Source organism: Onychostruthus taczanowskii, unplaced genomic scaffold (genome assembly GCF_017590055.1).
Source record: "Onychostruthus taczanowskii isolate IOZ18803 unplaced genomic scaffold, ASM1759005v1 scaffold1, whole genome shotgun sequence".
NCBI lineage: Eukaryota > Metazoa > Chordata > Aves > Passeriformes > Passeridae > Onychostruthus > Onychostruthus taczanowskii.
Window position 1 is genome coordinate 11,901,280 of NW_024496525.1, and position 18,996 is coordinate 11,920,275.

The 18,996-nt window shown below is 39.9% G+C and overlaps 1 protein-coding gene across 1 annotated transcript; it reads left to right on the forward strand.

Annotated features, from left to right (window-relative positions):
- Positions 1-624: 624 nt before the first annotated feature.
- ACTC1 (actin alpha cardiac muscle 1) lies at positions 625-5,766 on the forward strand. Its single transcript, XM_041396014.1, has 7 exons — positions 625-768; positions 1,307-1,455; positions 2,225-2,549; positions 3,197-3,358; positions 3,471-3,662; positions 4,917-5,098; positions 5,442-5,766. Exons 2-7 carry the CDS (start codon positions 1,327-1,329, stop codon positions 5,583-5,585), a joined length of 1,134 nt encoding a protein of 377 aa, XP_041251948.1. The 5' UTR covers positions 625-768; positions 1,307-1,326; the 3' UTR covers positions 5,586-5,766.
- Positions 5,767-18,996: the final 13,230 nt, after the last annotated feature.

Genomic DNA, 18,996 nt, shown 5'->3' on the forward strand with positions numbered 1-18,996 from the left:
ACTGATCTGGTGTGCATTAAAAGAGCAAATATGAGGAGTTTAAGTGAGTGAGTACATTCCATTTTGCACCATAGATGTCAGCCAAAAGCAGAGAAAAGGGTGATTTTTGCAGCATGTGATCATCAAAGTTTAAAAGAAATTGAGTGTGTACCACTCCTTCCTAAGGCGACACAGAGAGCAGATGCCACCCCCGTGCAGGAGAGGAGCCTCAGTTGTTGGCACCGAAGTAATCTCATCACTCGTTGATTAAACAGAAGCTCGACTGGCCTTTTCTTTTCGGCGGAAAAATGAAAAGCCGGGGGAGAGAACACCCGCGCGGCTTCCCTCGCACCCTCCGCCTAGCCCGAGCATCACGAGTTTGAGGCGCCGCGCCTGGCCGGGCACCGGCGGCCGCTGACCGCGGGGGCCGAGCCGGGCTGCGGGCGCGGCGGCCCCTTCCCGTCCCCAGCGCAGCCCCTGCCCGGCGGCGCTGACCCCCGGGGGCTGCGCTGGGCTCCCTATTTGGCCATGCGGCGGCCGGGGCCGCGCTGCCCCGCGCCTGCCTTACATGGGCCGGGCGGCCGCGCCGCGCCGGGGCTGGCCCGGCTCCATTCATGGCTGCGCGGACGCTCAGTGGCGCGGAGCCGACCAAATAAGGACAAGGTGGCTGCCCCGGCCCGCCGCGGCCCCGGGCGACGCTGCCCCTCGGGGGGTATAAATCGGGGCGTCTCCGCCGAGCCAGCAGCCAGGGTCTCCTCCGCTGCCCGCCCCGCCGCCGGTGCTGGTCTGGTGAGTAGCGCGGCGGCACCCGCAGCCCCGAGGGGCGGGCCGGGACGCTTTGGGTGGGACGGGACGGGATGGCACGGGATGGAATACATGGGAGGAAGCTAATACACGGGAAGGATGGACGGAAGGCACCGCCGGGCGGCAGATGCCGGTCGCCCGGAGCTCGGGCCGTGCAGCTCCCGGCGGAGCGCTGCTGCTGCCGGGGACGCCGCCCGCCCGTCCGCCCCCGCGCAGCATCGGCCGCTTCGCCCCGAGGCGCTCTGGGCAGACAGATCTCTGCGGTTTAAAAAGCTTTCCCTCCCTTTGAGATCTGCGGCCAATGACGCCCTAATTGAGCGTCTTGCGAGCTGGGGCGGCTTTTAAAGAGCGGAGAAGACAGCGGCTGATGGATCCCGTTTAGAGCCCTGCCCACGAGCCTCGAGCATCCTCCCGGGACGACTCGAATTTCCCGCTCCCGCCGCAGCCGTCCGGCCGTGCCCGCCGGGATGGCGCGGAAGGGCTGCCCGCGGGGCTCTGAGCGTGCTGCCGTGCTGTTTTCCAGGTTCGTGCTTCCTTCCGAAGATGTGTGACGACGAGGAAACCACCGCACTGGTGTGCGACAATGGCTCGGGGCTGGTCAAGGCGGGCTTTGCCGGGGACGATGCTCCCAGGGCCGTTTTCCCGTCCATTGTCGGTCGCCCAAGGCACCAGGTAAATTCAGAGGCAGGACCGAGGCAGTACACTCCATAGAAAATGGGCTTTTAATGAAAACATTTACGATTTGTATTTTTTTTTTTTTATCCTAGATAAATTACTGCTAAGGTTGCATAGTAATATGAAGTATCTTTGATCGGTAGAATGCTGATTTCCCTCTGTATTGCTCTGTTTACAAACTCCTTTTCCTGCTCATGATATTGTGCCGTTTATTTTCAGTCAAATTTTTGGAAATCAGAAAGAAACAAATAAGAAAAAAAGAATATTAATATAAGAGGTGTTTTACAAAAGGGGAAAAATCCATTCATGGAAGGCGAAAAATATTTTATGAGAACACCTCAGATCCGGTTGACTTAATATTTTAATAATGTTAAATTTATTTTCCTGAACAGCCTTTCAGGGGTGTGACTGCTTGTATCTTTCTTGAAAATAAGATAGTTAGAACTGCAGAATCGTAGAATATCCTGGCTTGGAAGGGACCAACAAGGATCATCAAAGTCCCTGCATGGGACAGCTCTGGGGGTTACACCATGTGCCTGAGGCAGTTGTCCAAATTCTTTTTGAACCCTGTCAGGGTTGGTGCTGTGACCACTTCCCTGGGGAGCCTGTTCAGTGCCAAATCACCCGCGGGGTGAAGAACCTTTTTCTAATACCCAGTCTAAACCTCTCCTGAATCAGCTTCCGGCCAGTTGTCTGTGATGTAGTTGTTTGGGCTCTGTGATGTTGTCTTCCTCAAATAATGCTTTTCTATGTTTTCTTCTCTTAGGGTGTTATGGTTGGTATGGGTCAAAAAGATTCCTATGTGGGCGATGAAGCTCAGAGCAAAAGAGGTATCCTAACTTTGAAATACCCAATTGAACATGGCATCATCACCAACTGGGATGATATGGAAAAGATCTGGCACCACACTTTCTACAATGAACTCCGTGTGGCCCCTGAGGAACACCCTACTTTGCTCACAGAAGCCCCCTTGAACCCCAAAGCTAATCGTGAAAAGATGACCCAGATAATGTTTGAGACCTTCAATGTACCTGCTATGTATGTGGCAATCCAGGCTGTCCTGTCCCTGTATGCTTCTGGTCGTACAACAGGTAAAACAAACAAATAAACACCATTTAGATACTGTTTCATTTCCTTTCAGGAACTCTCCCTCCTTTCCATTCCAAATAGGAAAACACACCATAACTCATTCAATTTACAGAAAAATAGGTCTTTTTGGTTTATAGCAATTAACGATAACAGTAGCATAAAAGCCAGTACCAAATAGGTCCACGTTGTTCTTTCCACAGACAATTTGCATTGCTTTCGGAGAGGCACCATGGAACTGACTGTGCCACTGCTTGTTGTGGTGCAAATGAGACATTCCTGTGGGGATACTGCAGTTACACCAGTTTAAGGGTTTAAACTGGACCTGAAGGTGCCCGTTATCAGACCAAGACAGTCACTACTGCAGATACTCTTACTGCTCAGTATAGTAGCGGAGGAAGACTGGTTTTATGGATTATCTTAAAATATGTATGGAACAAGTATTCTGTGTGAAAATTCACACCTCTCAGGAATGTCCATGCAAGCAAAGGCAGAAATAATTGGAAAGATCTTTGTGTCTGAAAAAGAATTATGCTACTTCATACTGCATGAAAAATCCTTTATTTTGTTGTGTTTCTGGCTGCTTCCTGTGTGTAAGGGCTCTAAGCATTCATTAGGTGATCTCAACTGCTCTGTGACATTTCTCTCCCAGGTATTGTTCTTGATTCTGGAGATGGTGTCACCCACAATGTGCCTATTTATGAAGGCTATGCCTTGCCTCATGCTATCATGCGTCTGGATCTGGCTGGCAGGGATCTGACTGACTACCTCATGAAGATCCTCACGGAGCGTGGCTACTCCTTTGTGACAACAGGTCAGTGCTTCAGCTTTTCTCTGCTGTGAAAGTCCTCACGTCTCTCTTGGCTGATCATCTTCTCTAGTACTGTGCTTATCCAAAGCTTGATTTGATTCTCCTGTACCTACAGCGGAACGTGAGATTGTTCGTGACATCAAAGAGAAATTGTGCTATGTTGCACTGGACTTTGAGAATGAAATGGCCACTGCTGCCTCTTCCTCCTCTCTGGAGAAGAGCTATGAATTGCCTGATGGTCAAGTGATCACAATTGGTAACGAACGTTTCCGCTGCCCTGAAACCTTATTCCAGCCATCCTTTATTGGTAAGTGTTCCCAGGAAATTCTCCTTTCTGTAGGAGGTATGAATGAATCAGAAGATTTGGAAGGTGCCCCACTCCTCTTCCTGCTTACCTAAATTTGGCACAAAATCCAACATGAATGAATAATAATTTAGATAATTTGGTTTCCTGTAAGATGGGCTTGATGTGAGCTCATCAAGCTCACATCATTAATTAATGATGTAATTAGGTGAGTTCCAGGCTCTTGCTGCAAGCATTAGATCAAGTTTTAGGATCACATTTTTTTAATGATAAAACATACATTTAGAATACCATCATGGAGGAGTTGGACTCTGTGATCTTTATGGGTCCCTTTGAACTCAAGACATTTTATGATTCTCTGTCACTGATGGCAAGAATAGACTTCAGAGCTGTATTTGTAAGGCTTACACTTGAAACAGTATCTATTTCCATGAAGAAGTAAAGTGTCAGAGAGGGGAAGGACATGGAGTGAAGGTGTGTGTATATTTATATACACTGTAATTAACATTGCCATGGTCGAGGTGGTAAGCCTTGCTGGTTGTGCATGCAGCTGACGGATACAGCAAATGTTATACACTTAAGTCCCAAGTAGTACATGCAGTTGTTCATCAGCTGACTTTTTACTGTGGATCCAATGTCAGCCCTTTCAGGAAGCACCTGTTAAAATTAACAAATTGGAATGCAACCTACAAAGACTTGCTTCTTGTTTCTTTTTTCTTACCATCAAGTACTAATATCCTATTCTGTGTCACGGTTATGTCTTGCCTTGATGACTCTGAGTAGTATAGACTACATTTTGAGTAGACTGAAGAACTTACTATTGTCTTCTTTAGTTCTACTTGAACTATTTTTATTGTCTTCATTTGCTGTCTTTTACTATATTAAACTAATGCTTTTAGTGAGACTGACGTAAACCAGTACTCGAGTTTTCTGTTCTTGATACCCTTCTTCCATTGCCATATACTAAATGAGTTTATCTCACATGACTACTTGTTATTTCACTGTGTATTTTGAGTCTCTTGCCTTTGCACATGCATTATGATTCTTACCTTTTCTAACAAATAATATTCACTTCCTAAATTAGTTTTGTAATTCTGTTTTTTAAAATATTTTTCTGTAACACTTTATAATCAGGAAACATTTTTACAAGAAAAAGGCCAAAGAAGTTCATATTAATGATGATCAGGAATGCCAGTATTTCATTTCATGGAGACCTCTTGTATAATTCACTGGCCTACTGTCTTTTTTTTCCTCAAGGTATGGAATCTGCTGGTATCCATGAAACTACCTATAACAGCATCATGAAGTGTGATATTGATATCCGTAAGGACCTCTATGCTAACAACGTCCTCTCAGGTGGTACAACAATGTACCCTGGCATTGCTGATCGCATGCAGAAAGAAATCACTGCTCTTGCTCCTAGCACTATGAAGATCAAGGTAAGGAACTTTGTGTTATAAAGTGTGGATAAAGGTGGAGACAATGTCCACTTCATTAAACTGGGATATGGGAGCAACTCTAAAATGAGATCAACAGCTGATGGGCAGATGAGCAGAAATTCCATTTAATTAGAATAATTATGTTGGTTAGAAGCAAGTGTTAGAAGAGAAGAAAATATGATTACACATTTTTTTAATACGTTACAAGTATTTTAGGAGCTGCTGAAGATCAATGTGATTATAGAAATGTTCTTTACTTGCTTGAGGAAATAGTGGTGTGTAGCATTGACAATATGGATTCACTGTTCAGAAATGAGGATTTTGTTGCTTTTCTTTATCCTAGATCATTGCTCCTCCTGAACGCAAGTACTCTGTCTGGATTGGTGGATCCATTCTAGCCTCTCTGTCCACCTTCCAGCAAATGTGGATCAGCAAACAGGAGTATGATGAAGCTGGTCCATCCATTGTACACCGCAAGTGCTTCTAAGCACTTCCCCCCTCAATTTACTTCCCACTCAGGATGACGACAATATGCTTCTTGGAGTCTTCTGGCAAACCTTCCCGAACTCTTCAGTCATTGTACAGTTTGTTTACACACCCGTGCAATTTATTTGTGCTTCTAATATTTATTGCTTTATAAATAAATGAGATCTGGGACTTGCAACCTACAAAATATTGTCTTTTGTTTTATTTCAAGTATTTTTTTGGTCAGAAAAATGAGACTAAGCCCCTGGGATTTGGAAACTCCCATCAGACCTATGAATACTTCTACTGCATCCATGTCCTAACTGATGCAGGCATGTTAGGTCACGGTTTTCTGTTAGTAAGAATTTATACTTTACAGTTTTAATCTTGAAACTGGGAACAAAAGAAGCAATATATTTCAAGGCTTATAGAGAAAAAGCCTTAGGGTGGACCCAGTAAGTGGAACAAGTGAAAAGAAACCTCTCATACTCACTCACTCACTTTAGAAAGATTCTTCTATCCCATTTATTGTAACCCAAGCATTTTAATATTCATTTATTAAAAGCCAAAGCTTCTGTAAAAGAATTATGTTAATACATTTAGAATGTGACTTATAAATAATTAGCTCAATCCTAAAGAGTCATGCAATTGTTTTCCATGGGCTATAAATATTTATGACAAAACATTAATTGAAACTGACAGCTTACTCATCTTCCCCTGTCTCTTCAAAGCCAGAGATAAAGAAGTGAAGTCTTTATTGTACTAATACATAAGACTCAAACTTTTGTTGTATAAACCCAGAATTCTTACAATCACAATTATTTTCACATCATCATTCATATGTCTTAGGCAATTTTTAATCCTTAATCTTTGATATCCTTTCTTTGCTATTTGACCCAGATACTAGAATCATAAACTGCACACTTTCTGTGGGCGTTTGTGTTCCTCACCAAGAATTCTTATAACTGGGGTCTTTGGCTTTTTTTCAAAAAGTAGCTAAAAAGGGAAATACAGAATGATCTGGGACATTTTTATAAAAGTAGTAGAACCAGTCAGTGTCATAGTTTGAACTATGTAGAGACTGGAATATGCCCAAGTTTGATTTAGGAAATCAGTTAAAGCATGTATCAAAATGTGTATGTAGTTAACTGAGTTTCACTGGACCTGTTTGAAAAGATAAGACTTTATGCTAACTTTATAATCCAATGTTAACTAAAAAAAAAATAATTTACACATTTGTTGGGAAACTTTCTGTTCCTTTTTGCTCTTATTTTCTTGAAAGGCATTAAATATAGTCACAAGACGTGATCTGTAATTATATAGAACCAATTTTACTCTTTTCAAAAAGATGAAGATATATTTAATATTTGTCCCCAATTTGCTTATCATTAGGAGGCATTTTACTGGGGGACCACTGTAATTTCCTGGCATTGCCTTGCAATCAAAATATTAAAATATTTCTAGATGTTTTTGGGGTGGGGCAGAGAAGTTGGATGGAATTGTCAAATATAAAGAAACTTAAACATAAACATGGCATATAAAACGTTTTACAATATGGACATTAAATATTTTAGGCAAGCAAAAATGAAATTTAGCAGTATGAACATTTAAACAAAAATGTGAAATATAATTTTAATAGTGACACAGTATTACTGAAATGTTGCTGCAAATAGGCCTTTTCATAATAAAATACAACTTTATTAGCCTGTGAATCTGTTAAGGCAAAGTCAACTGCCTCCACTGCTCTCAAGAAGGTTCCCACCGAAGGTAATTATTCTGCAGTTCACACCATGGAGAAATTTTGTATGTCTTGAAAACATGGGAACTCTTCCAGATGTCTGACCAACGCAGACATTTGCCAATGACTTTCACATATCGCTGTTTAGAACCATTCCACTTTTTTTCGCTTGACTTGCTTGCTAATTTGAAAGATTTGGCTGGGCAGAAAGGTTATCTCAGGTGTTAGTGTGAATTAATAGGGTGATACTGGACATAAATTGCAACTAATTGGAGCTTAAAATGTTAGGCAAGTATGCAAAGGGCGTGCTAAATCAGCCCTAGTGGATGTCTGCCTTGACTGGCTCTGCCTGACAGGTCAGGAATGGGAGGCAATGGTTAGCACCACACTCACAGCTCTGGTCAGGGATTCACTGCTGGGCGTGTGGGCATGAGCAGGGAATTGAAGGAAGCCACTGACTACAGGACTGATGGAAAAATTCCTTCCGCAGGCGTTTCAGGGTCTGTAATTCACAATTTGTGGAAATGGCTATGAGCAGCAAGGATTGTACAAAATAGTCATGTGCTTGCATATAGGTAGGACAGGACTAAAAAAAGCATCAATGCCTTAACCTTTTCCTCTTCTTATGGAGTTTTTCCAGATGCATTAATTTTTAGTGCAATTATCCCATATTTGGCTATTGAAAATGATGTATTCCTGCTCAATGCAATGAAAACTAGTCATTCATTCATATGGAAATTATAATAACTTTTTACGGATGCAAAACTAGATCTAATTTGATTGAGAGGAATTTGAATATTAAGTCACATAGTCTAGGATTCAAAATACTGGTAAGAGGGGCCACTGTTAAACTTAGCCTTCTGTTTACATTTTGCAAGAATTAATGTGCTACACATTTTGCATGCAAAATGAAGTTGGTGGAATGGGATGCAGAAACTAACTGCAGAGCACCTATATGATATGTAAAACTACTTTGGATATTTCCTTCAAAAAGGTAGATTTAAAAATATCTGTACCCAAGATTGCTGTGGTAAACAATCTTCACCTCTGAAACACCTCACCTAACGAAGAAATTGACATTAATTTGAAGAGAAAAGGAACCCAGCTAACCTTCACTGCTTTTGATGAGATGCCCTTTCAATGGAAGAACAAGAATAAATGTTTAGCCAAATTATAGATTCATCACACATATTTTGAAAAGCAGTGTGGATATGTGGCAAAAGGTCTGTCTGCCATGCTGAAGGTTGTCTGGTTGTTTGACTTTGCAGCTCCTTGCTGCTCTATATGTAAAATGGAGTGGAAGGAATTCTGTGGAAGTCGGTCTGATGTGATTTTTAAGCTACTTAAAGAAGATTTATTCAGTAGGAAGGGCTAAACAGTATTAAGAAGTACTACTAAGAAATGCATACATCAGTAAGACCCGAGACAGAATCTTATTGCCTGTTCTGGCAGCCAGAAAAACAGTGCCCAGTACTTATGCTTCTGACTGAAAGCATTGAGGTATTACCACCGCTGGCTGACCCTCAGATCTTACGGAAAACTTCCCTTGTAGACTGTAGGCATTTTAGGAGTATTGAGAATTACCATCAAAACACAATGCTTTTAATATCTGTACTAAGTGTGTGCTAGGGAATCATTGTGATTCTGCTTAAAATGATGGATGGGGTTTTTTTACAGGAAATAAAGAGATATTTCAGATGTTTGTTTGTGCCTAAAGTTTCCTTAAAAAATTGGTAGCAGAGTCATAAATTTGATAGAGTTGTCTACTTTGTACTAATCTTTTCTTAAAAGGCTGTTTTAGCTAACACTTTAAGAAAGTCAGCCTGAGGGGTAGCACTAATAGGAAAAATTTTGGCTTGAATAATTGCATTCTGTAGAGTGGTAATTATTTTAACATAGAATGAGAGAGGGTTTTATACTTAGAAATCATCAAGTGATTCTAAATATATGTGACAGTCAGATTAACCTACAATACTAACACTAAAATAGAAAAAAAAAGATAAATTCCTGCTGTTTGGATAACTGTATATGATGCCTGGGCAGAAAATGATGCTTGCTTCCAGTAACAGCTGAATCCTGTCCTACCCTGAAGCAACCTGTGACAGAAGTCTCTGTCATTATCAAGACACAAGAAAGAGAATAAAATACTATAAAATTGAGTGATTATTAAATCTCACTCATTATACTTCAGATGAGAAGCAATTCAGGCAGTTAATATACTACCAATTACCTTTGCTTTTTATCCTGAGGACAGCTACAATTGCTGAAACATAAAAAGTAAGCAATCAGAAATATTAATTATTGGAAGAATGTTATAATGCTGTTATATATTTAAAGGATGGATTTAATTTATGATTAAGCTGTCCATTGTGAATAAAATTGGATGAAATTAATATAGTAGGAATTAGCACAAATTAATATATCTGGTGGCAATTTTATGTTGCCATCATCATAAAGGTAGAATTCACAAAATACAATATATATGTTATCTACCAAATACAGGGTAATATGCTCTTGTAGAGGAATAAATTGTACTTTAGAAACATTTTTTTAGCCAGGAGATGATTATTCATACAGATAAAAAAGTGGATGAGGCATAGCTTAAAGATTTATTGACATAGATTTGTATAACACGTAAATGATATAATAAGTCTGGGAAGGTACCCAACAAGATGAAGGCAGGAAGGCAGTAAGAAAGAGCTTAAAGATTAGTTCTGAGTCTCTAAGCCCCTCAGGTTTAGATCACCAGAAAGGGTGATTAACATTATCATTGACATTGTCATTGTCAACAATAATGAGGGCTATATGAGTTTTCTTTCCAAAGGGCTGCCAAACACCTGGGGAGTTACAGTGTGGCTCCTGGACATGCTTTTGCACAAAGATGGTGCTCAAAGGGAAATCAAGGAGCTCCTGAATGTCAGAGGGGGCCTTCAACTCCAACTGTTCTAGAGAGAGTGGAAATGCAGCAGCACAGCAACTCTTGCCACGCAGGTACCCCCCTGAGCAGCTCCCTGCAGCTGGCTGTGACAACAAACAGGTGAAACGTGGAGCTGATTGCTTTCTGGGAAGGAAAGGCTCTGGGAGGCACATACTGCTAGGCCAATTGTTGTGGGGACGTCTTCCACAGCATCTACAATCACAGTGATTTTACAGTATCCGCTATCAAAAAAAGAATCAACATTTAGGGAATGCAAGCCACATCCTCATGTAATAGATGAGTTCTGACACTTAATTTCACATTAAATCTTATTTTTATTTTGATGATGTAAATTATTTTCAAGACACAGGCTTCTATCTTCAAAAACAGTCACTATTTTATATTAAAAAACCCAAACCAAATCAAACCCCAAACCTAAAGAGAATAAGAACCATTAACCTTAAACAAGAAAATTGTCTGCTTTAGGTCTCTGTGTATATATGTGTTTAAAATGCTCTGATTCTCTGATAAGTCAGCGAGGAGAAGAGTTCTTGCAGAACTAGAAATCTCAGCAGATTTTAAAGAGAAACCACTGAAAGTGTCATAAGAACAAAACCACTTTACTTCTTTTATATATATATATATAAAGTGTATATATATATGTATATATATATATACACATATACATACATGCACACAGAAATGTATTCTTACATATTTGTGCATATATATGCATACAAATATTTTCCCTAAGCCTTCTCTTTAACTTTGCAATGGAAGGGCATCCCTGACTTGGTAACAAGTTCCAGAGACCATGCCTGTGCCACACAACAAATGGAAAGGAAAATATTTCTGATCAGAAACATCACAGAGATATTTTAGTAAGACAAAACTGTGAATATTTTGTGGCCTTTTTCCTATGACAGAAGTTAATACTTGATTTATTTTTGTGCTCAGAGGAAAACCTCAGAACTTTGGAATTCTGAGATCAGAGTTTAAGTATTTTTAGTGACAGTGTGAAATACTCTTTCCTTCTTACAATCTACAGTCAAAAAGTGCCACAGAGATACTATGCTGCTGAAAATGTAAAAAATGGCCAGAGAAAACTTTCGTGATGTCTGGTGTCACATTCTGCACTTTAGTGGCTGCAGCAATGGTTTTGTAGACTTTTCCTCCTGATGGAACATATTGTCACCTGTTGTCATCAAACTTTTTCTGCCATTTCTACTAAGATCATGAATTCTCTCCATTTTACTGGCACCTAACAGAAATAGGAAACTACATTCTGACTTTATTTTTGTAAATAAAAAGCAAGTGAAATCATCAGGAATAGTAAGTACCCTTCAGCCTCCTCTTTTTGCAGGAGATATTCAAAGAGTCCCATTGCTTATACAAAGCAAATAGCTTGCCATTGAAAGTGCTGTAAGGCTATTTCTTGTATAAGAAATTATACAGAGATAATGATTGTGCAATCTCCTAATAGGGTCATGTGGTGATAGAGGGACAGTGGGTGCTATTAAAAGCTTGACATTTATCACTCACAGTGTTTAAATTTATCATGGAATTTGTGGCATTTGCCAATCTAAGTATAGAGAATGCCACAAATACCACAGAACAGATAAATACTGCTATCCAAAACCCAACTGCTGGTGGTTCTTTGCTAAATCTACAGCACTCTCCATTCTGGTGCTACTGGCTGGAATTTCTCAGTATGAAAAAGCAAAAAAATTTTGGTTATTATTTTTCTTTTCTTTTATTTTGGCTGTTTAGACTAAAAGGTTTTATGTATAAGAAACTTTTCAGTGCGTCGGTCTGTAGCCTCCAGAGAAATGGAGTCCCTATCAAAGTTTAAATGCCCTAAAGCTAACAAAAACCAGATCATGGACTAACACTTTGTTACTTTGTTGTTACAGTTTAGTGGTGATATTTGGGCAAAGGCTGGATTTGATGATCTTGGGGGTCATTTCCAACCTTTATGATTCTATGATGCTATGGCATATCATTCACATAGACAAAATGTACATGACAGTACATAAATTTTATGAAATGTTCTATTGGAAAATACATTATGTAACTTGTGATGGACAATTGTGGAATCCCTACTGGAAAAAATTACTTTTCTGCAGATAGTTGTTCTCTACAACTCTGAGCTTTGGAGCTCTGTTTAAATCCTGAAGGACAGAATTGATATAATCAATCACACTCTACACTTGCTCTAAGAAACACACAAAAGTCATCCTTATTTTCTTTGCAATAACTGCAGAAAAGATATTAGGATAATATAGTGTTTAACAGAGCTATATTTTCTTCATCTAAAAAAGCAGCTTCAGTGGTGGGTGGTAGAGGAGATAAAGGCTTTGCTTTTGTCTTATGAGTTTAGGTTTATGGAGCCTAGGCACCCAAATCCAACTTGTGCCTTGGAAGATGTTATTTCTTGACTTCTCTTTCCCAAGCTCCCAGGGTGAACGTGAAATGGACAGCTGCCCTCAAGTCCCACCAGCAGGTGCAGTTCTGTCCCTGCTTGGCTGGAGGAGGCGTTGTGGTGCAAAAGTAACAATTCTCTCTAAATTGTGTGAAGAGTGTTTTGCTACAGCTTAAGAAATTAAGGAAAAATGTTGAAAGAATGTGTCCATAGTTGAGACCAAGTTCTTCATCTTTGGCAGTGATGTGCACTGATTGCTTAATGGATTCTAGCCTCATAGACCAGCCCTAAGCCTAGAGTTCCCTGACATGCAGCTATTGAGACTGGCCATTTGATTATCTCTTAAATTTTTGAATGCATCTGATTACAGCAGATGGCACTGAAGAGTATATAATGAAATTCCTGGGCTATCAGCAAGACCTGTGTGCCACAAGTCACTTCTGATGTTAGTTCATGACATGAACTCGTCACATTCATTTGCTATTCTCTTCCAAATTTACTGGTCTTTCTAAAACCACAATTTGCCTGGTGAAAGCAATGGAGGGAAGTAGGCTAGGAAAAGAGGGTACTGTTTCCAACATCAGCCATTTCTATAATGATTTAAAATTTACACAAATTTACCTTTTGAAAAATCTCTTGAAGAGTCTAATGTGTTTTGCTTCAGTGATTATTTCTTTGGACGACTAGAACTTCAGATATACCTTAAATGTGGAACAAAAAGGCTGCACTCTATTCTTAGGTCCATTAAAAAAAAAAAAAAAAAAAAAAAAAGTGCCAAAATCTCAGGTCAAATAAATCTAAACAGTGCTCTTGTTTTGAAGCTGATGATACTAGTAGGGCTGTCTAAAGTAGGTGAGGGTATGGCTATTTTCCAAAACAGTTTTTTTTGCCTTCCTATGCTGTAAATCTCCAGTGCATGCTTCCAGTCAGCCACTGAATACAGCAGCTAAAAAGAATCTAGTGGATTTTTGTCTTTGTGAAAGGGCACTTTGTGTGGATATTTCACACTGTGTGATTCAATCCAGCTGCTAGTGCAAGCTGATGCATACCTCTGAATGTACTTTCTGACTTCTGAGAGAATGATTTTCATAATAAATATCATACATAAGAAACAATTTTGTGCTCACTTGAGTAAGAAGGCAACAATATCCAGTCACAGAAGACAACTTAGAATTTGGGTTATGAACTTCCTTAACTTTGCCTTTTCTGTATGTATTGTGATTTGGTTTTCTTATCTACACATTCACTTAATGAAAAAGAAAAATATTTTAACAAGTTAATTAAAGTCATTGTAGCAGCATGCTTGATTTGTTTCAGAGGCAGCTGTGATAGGTCTCTGCAGGACAATCATCATGCCCTGTGAAGCAAGTATGTTGGCATTTTCTAGTTCTGGAAAGACTGTTTTACCCTGCTGCTGGGTAAAGAACAATTAAATATCTTTAATTTAATTCTTTTGATATATACACTTGATATATTTCTCTGACCAACCCTTCCAGTGAAAAGAAAGCATAGCATCTTTTTTTATGATGTCAAAATCAATGTCTTTACATTATACTTCCTCCCGCCCCCACCCCAGTCTTAAAAACGGAAGAAAATCACATTATTGAGAAGGGCTGAAGAAATGACCTTTCAAAAGGGGAAACTCAGACCCTGCTTCCTTTTTGAGAATGTTTCTACAGTCACGGTACAGGTAGGAGGTTTGCCAGCCAATTTAGTTTATCTTGTTGGCTTCATTGTCTTTCAGAGTGAAACATGCAGTGTTAGGTTGTATTTTCCATTCAGCAGAAGCTGAGCCTACACCGAGTCTATGACTCATCCACCTGTCTAGTTGGTGTTCTTTGGATTAATTGATCTATCTTTGAGCTCGTGTTTTCTCTCATGCCTTGTTTGTTTTTGTGGCAGTCATATTTGGATTTCACACATTTATTTTTGCTGTGCATTGTGCCTTCAAGCCCAAGGTACAGTTTGCACTGACATTTCAGGTAGAATGGCTTGGGACATTGATAACTAGTTAGTGTAATTATACTAAATATGCTTCACAAATATTTATTAAAGCCCTGTGGGACTGGCTGACTTTTTTTCTCTTCCCATTGCACTAGAATTCCTGTGAGCCTTTCCCCTTTGTAATACAGTTTCTGTCCCAAGGCTTATTCCTCATGCCAAGGAAATAGTTAAAATTATGAAATGCATCAAAAAACACTAATAAAAAAAAGCAGATCAATAATTTATCCATTTTTTTGGCATGTTACTGATTGAAATGCATTTTAAACTGTTGAAACCTTTTAGTGCTTGTCAGAAAATACCTGTATCACCTTGTCTGATTTTTGTCCACTAAAACTGTAGGGTGGATATATTTACACGGTGAAACCCAGGCTGGAAATCAACTAATTTCTATTTTTTAAGATCAGGAGAGGGTCGGTTTTGAGAAAACACTGGGAATCTGTGTCTCACCACGGCATCTTGAAACTCCCATCTGAAAGCTGTGTGTAATTTTCATCTATTTTAAGCATTGAAAAATTTTAATTAAATCGAAAGCTTGGGAGCCCTAGTCCTGCTGGCTTTTTGATTCACTCTAAACCCTCTTTCCTTTTTAGGCAAAGGGAAATCTCTGGGATGCAACAAGTCCTTCACAGATTCATTCTTAGAAGTTTCCACCAGGAAGAATGTGTTTCATCCTACCTCTGTGCAGTAAATCAGGATGGGGAAAGGGAGAGTTACTGTCCCATGTTAGGAGGTATGACCTCCTTATGGGCTTGAATGACTCTGTAATGAGGAATTTGTATGTGAAATGAAGATGTTATGTGGAGGGTTACTGAAGAAAATATATTTCATTTATTGTGTTTTGGCGGTTACAGACATACAGAGACATACAGGTGTAAGAGATGCTTGAAAACCTGAAAAAAACCCAGAAAACATAGGTTAAACCTGATGAAATATTGGTAATACATCTTAGTAACTGGTAAAAAATCAACCGTTGGTAAAAATGTTTATGATATAAAATATTTATCCATTTTCATGTAAATGTAAATACATGACATTCACACTCTGTTGCATCCTTTGAAGTTCAACTGACAAACATTTTAAAAACTCTTTAGTTCAGGCTCTGATTTAGGTGTTTATCCACACAAGAGGTGTGTAATGCAGGTTGTGTAATGCAGCCCTTCAGCTTCCCTTGATCCTCAGCGAGGTGTGGAGGTGTCCAGGGGTGACTCAAAGAGGTGCTTGGTGCTGCTGGTAGGGTGAGCCAGCCTGCCCACCCCAGGCCCCAGCTCCTAGGAATGTGGTAAAGATGTGGACAGAGTGATGGAAGGTATGTCTCTCCACGCTCTTTCCTACTTGTAGAGCAGACACAGCTTTAGATTAGTGAAATCATGATGCAAGGTACCATGAAAAATATTTTCTTTTCTTTTTTTTCTATAAATCGTTGATAGCTTGGTTAAGTTGATCAGAGGAAAGCAATCCTCATGTTCCTGCAGGAAAACTGTGAAAGAGGTTGCAAACACTGCAGAGCAGAATTTCTAAATGTAAAATGCCAAGTAAATACTTGATTCAAACGAGGACAGATTTGCATAGGATGTACATAAATCAATGCAGTCCTTGAGCAACTCTAACCTATGCAAGAAATTATGTGGGTTTCACTGTCACCTAGAAAAATAAGCTGTAACTTCCAATCTATAGCAACATTAAACATAATGCTGATTTGTCCTTTTCTTAAGTACACGTAAATAAATCATACACATTTGCAGCTGTCCTACAATGTTTCATGAATGATCGAATTTATCTTTTTGTCTTGTTGTGTCTGTTTCTGCATTATAGTTGAAAGTACACCATTTCTAATAGATTCTGAAAAATATAGTTATGAGTTGAATATTTCAGAACATGAAATATTTTGGAAAATCTATAGGTAAGCATTCAATTTCCTGTGGGGTAAGAGAAATTGATATTCTGAATTTGATTTTGCTCCATTTTGAAATGGAAACATTACAAAAATGTAATTAAATACTCATCCTGGAAATATTTTTCTTTAGGAAAGAAACATAACAAATGGTGTTATGAAAACAAAGCATGTTGCACAGCACTGAGCAGATGCTGTTTGTTAGTAACAGTTCTGGAACTCACAAAAATGCCAGTTTTAATCACCACCTGTGAAATTTCAGATGTGCATGATTGGAATGGGTCTGAGAAAGCGTTCTGGCTCTGTAAGTTGGTAATTTCCAGTAAAAGTGCTTAGCTCTATATACTAGTCTAAGTTTCTAGACTAAAAAACTGATACTAATGAATATTTATAAACTTACATTAATTTGAAAATAATTAAAAAAATATTTAATGACCTCCACAAAGTACATAAGTTTCTTTTCTCAAGTCTCATGACTATATGTTCTTGGTCCAGTTACTGAAAGCCAAAATTCAATAGCTTTTACCTAGGATCTTACCTGAGACAAAGTCTAGAATCTTGTGGAATTTAAATATATTTTCCCCACAGAACAAATTTAACTCACTTCAGTAATCTCATAGATTACTGAAGAGGATTCCTGGAGAATTCCTATGGATGGATTTGCCTTTGCTTATTCTAGACACTCTTCCCTAACACAATCCTCATATGCACTATGGGGGCTTTATCCCCTTCTGTGGTAAGCAGGTTCTGGCTGAGCAGGGCCAGCTCGAGAGGTGGAGCCTGTAGCATTAACTAATCAGGTGTTAACTAATCAAGTGTTAACTAATTTTCACTAAAATGTAAATCTCAATGTTTGGAAGTTCCACCACTCATTACTTTCAGTGTGTTTTTTAACACTCCATTGTACCACTCAATTTTTCCAGAGGCCAGTGCTTGATAGAGAATATGACATCCCCAATCACTCTCTGGCCCAGGTGTCTATGTCGTCATTTTGAAAATGAGTCCCATTGTCCAGCTCAATTCTTTCTGGAGTGCCATGTCTACACAGGACTTGCTTTTCAAGGCCCAGGATGGTCTACTGGGCAGTGGCATGGGGCACAGGGTAGGTCTCCAACCATCCTGTGGTTGCTTCTACCGTGGTCAGCATATAGTGCTTGCCTTGGCTGGTTTGGAGAAGGGTGATGTAGTCAATCTGCCAGGCCTCCCCATACTTATGTTTTTACTTTTATCCCCTACACCACAGGGCTTTACCCACTTGGCCTGATTGATTGCAGTGCGTGTTTCACAGTTATGGATAATCTGGGAGATACTGCCCATGGTTAAGTCCACCCCTCAGTCATGAACCCCACCTGGTTGTTGCATCTCTTCCCTAATGACCTGAGGTGTCATGTGCCCACCAAGCCAGAAATATTCACCCTTATCTTGTCAGTCCAGATCCACCTGAGACACTTTAATCCTGGCAGCCCAATCCACTTGTCCATTGCGGTGTTTTTCCATAGTCCAGCTCTTGAGCACATGTTCATCTCTTGATGTACTTTTACAGACAACTTCTCTGCCCAGGCGCTGATGTCTTGCCACAGTTCAGTAGCCCAGAAGGTTTCCCTCTGCACTGCCAGTTGGTCTTTTTCCATTGGTCCAGCCACGCTCCTACAACTTTTGGTGCCATTTATGCCACAGTGTAGAGGTGGAGCACTGGCCATTTCTCTTGTTCAGTGATGTGCAAATCCAGCTGGATGGGTTTCAGCTCTGCAACCTGAATTGATCCACCTCGCCCCTCAATAGTTTCTGTCTCACTGCATAGGACTCTCCAGCCAGGACACACATGCATAAATACATACATCTGCACACCCATGAATATGTATTTATACCTTATGTATCTGGAATAGAATTAATATCAAATATATTTCACAAATTTTTGTTACAACTGTAGAATCTTTGAGTGACAGAGGGATTAAAACCCCTCTGCATTTCTTACTGAGCTCCTGTTTTTTCACTCCCGTTCACTGACATAGTTTACTTTCAAGTCAATCACTTGAATGCCCTAGTTATTTCAAGAGATTGTTTCAGCCTGGCTTCTGAAGGGAAGCTTTAATGTAATGTGAATTCTCTTCTGTGACTGGTGAGATGGGGAGGGAGAGAACAAGAGTGGGGGGCACCAGGAATACTGAAGACATATGGTGGTGTAACAATCAAAACAAAGGAAAAGATCTCCTCGGTAAATCACGTCATCAGACTGAAAGCAGCTGGGAGTACAGATATTCAGCATTTGGTTGAAGACAAATGTAGACAGGGCAGAGATAAGCAGTAGGTCTGAAAAAAGTGCTTGATGTAATGCATTCATGGTGAAATACTGAAGCATGATTTCTCATACTTCATTTTCTTCTTTTTGTATGGAATAAGAAAAGCATCAAAATGCTACCAGGAGTTCCAGTAGAGAGGACTCTTTCGTTATTACTAGATC

Coding starts and splice junctions, on each gene's coding strand:
- ACTC1 (XM_041396014.1), top strand. CDS start 1,327: ATGTGTGACGACGAGGAAACCACCGCACTGGTGTGCGACAATGGCTCG. Junction 1,456..2,224: donor TCGGTCGCCCAAGGCACCAG/GTAAATTCAGAG, acceptor TTCTTCTCTTAG/GGTGTTATGGTTGGTATGGG. Junction 5,099..5,441: donor CTAGCACTATGAAGATCAAG/GTAAGGAACTTT, acceptor TCTTTATCCTAG/ATCATTGCTCCTCCTGAACG.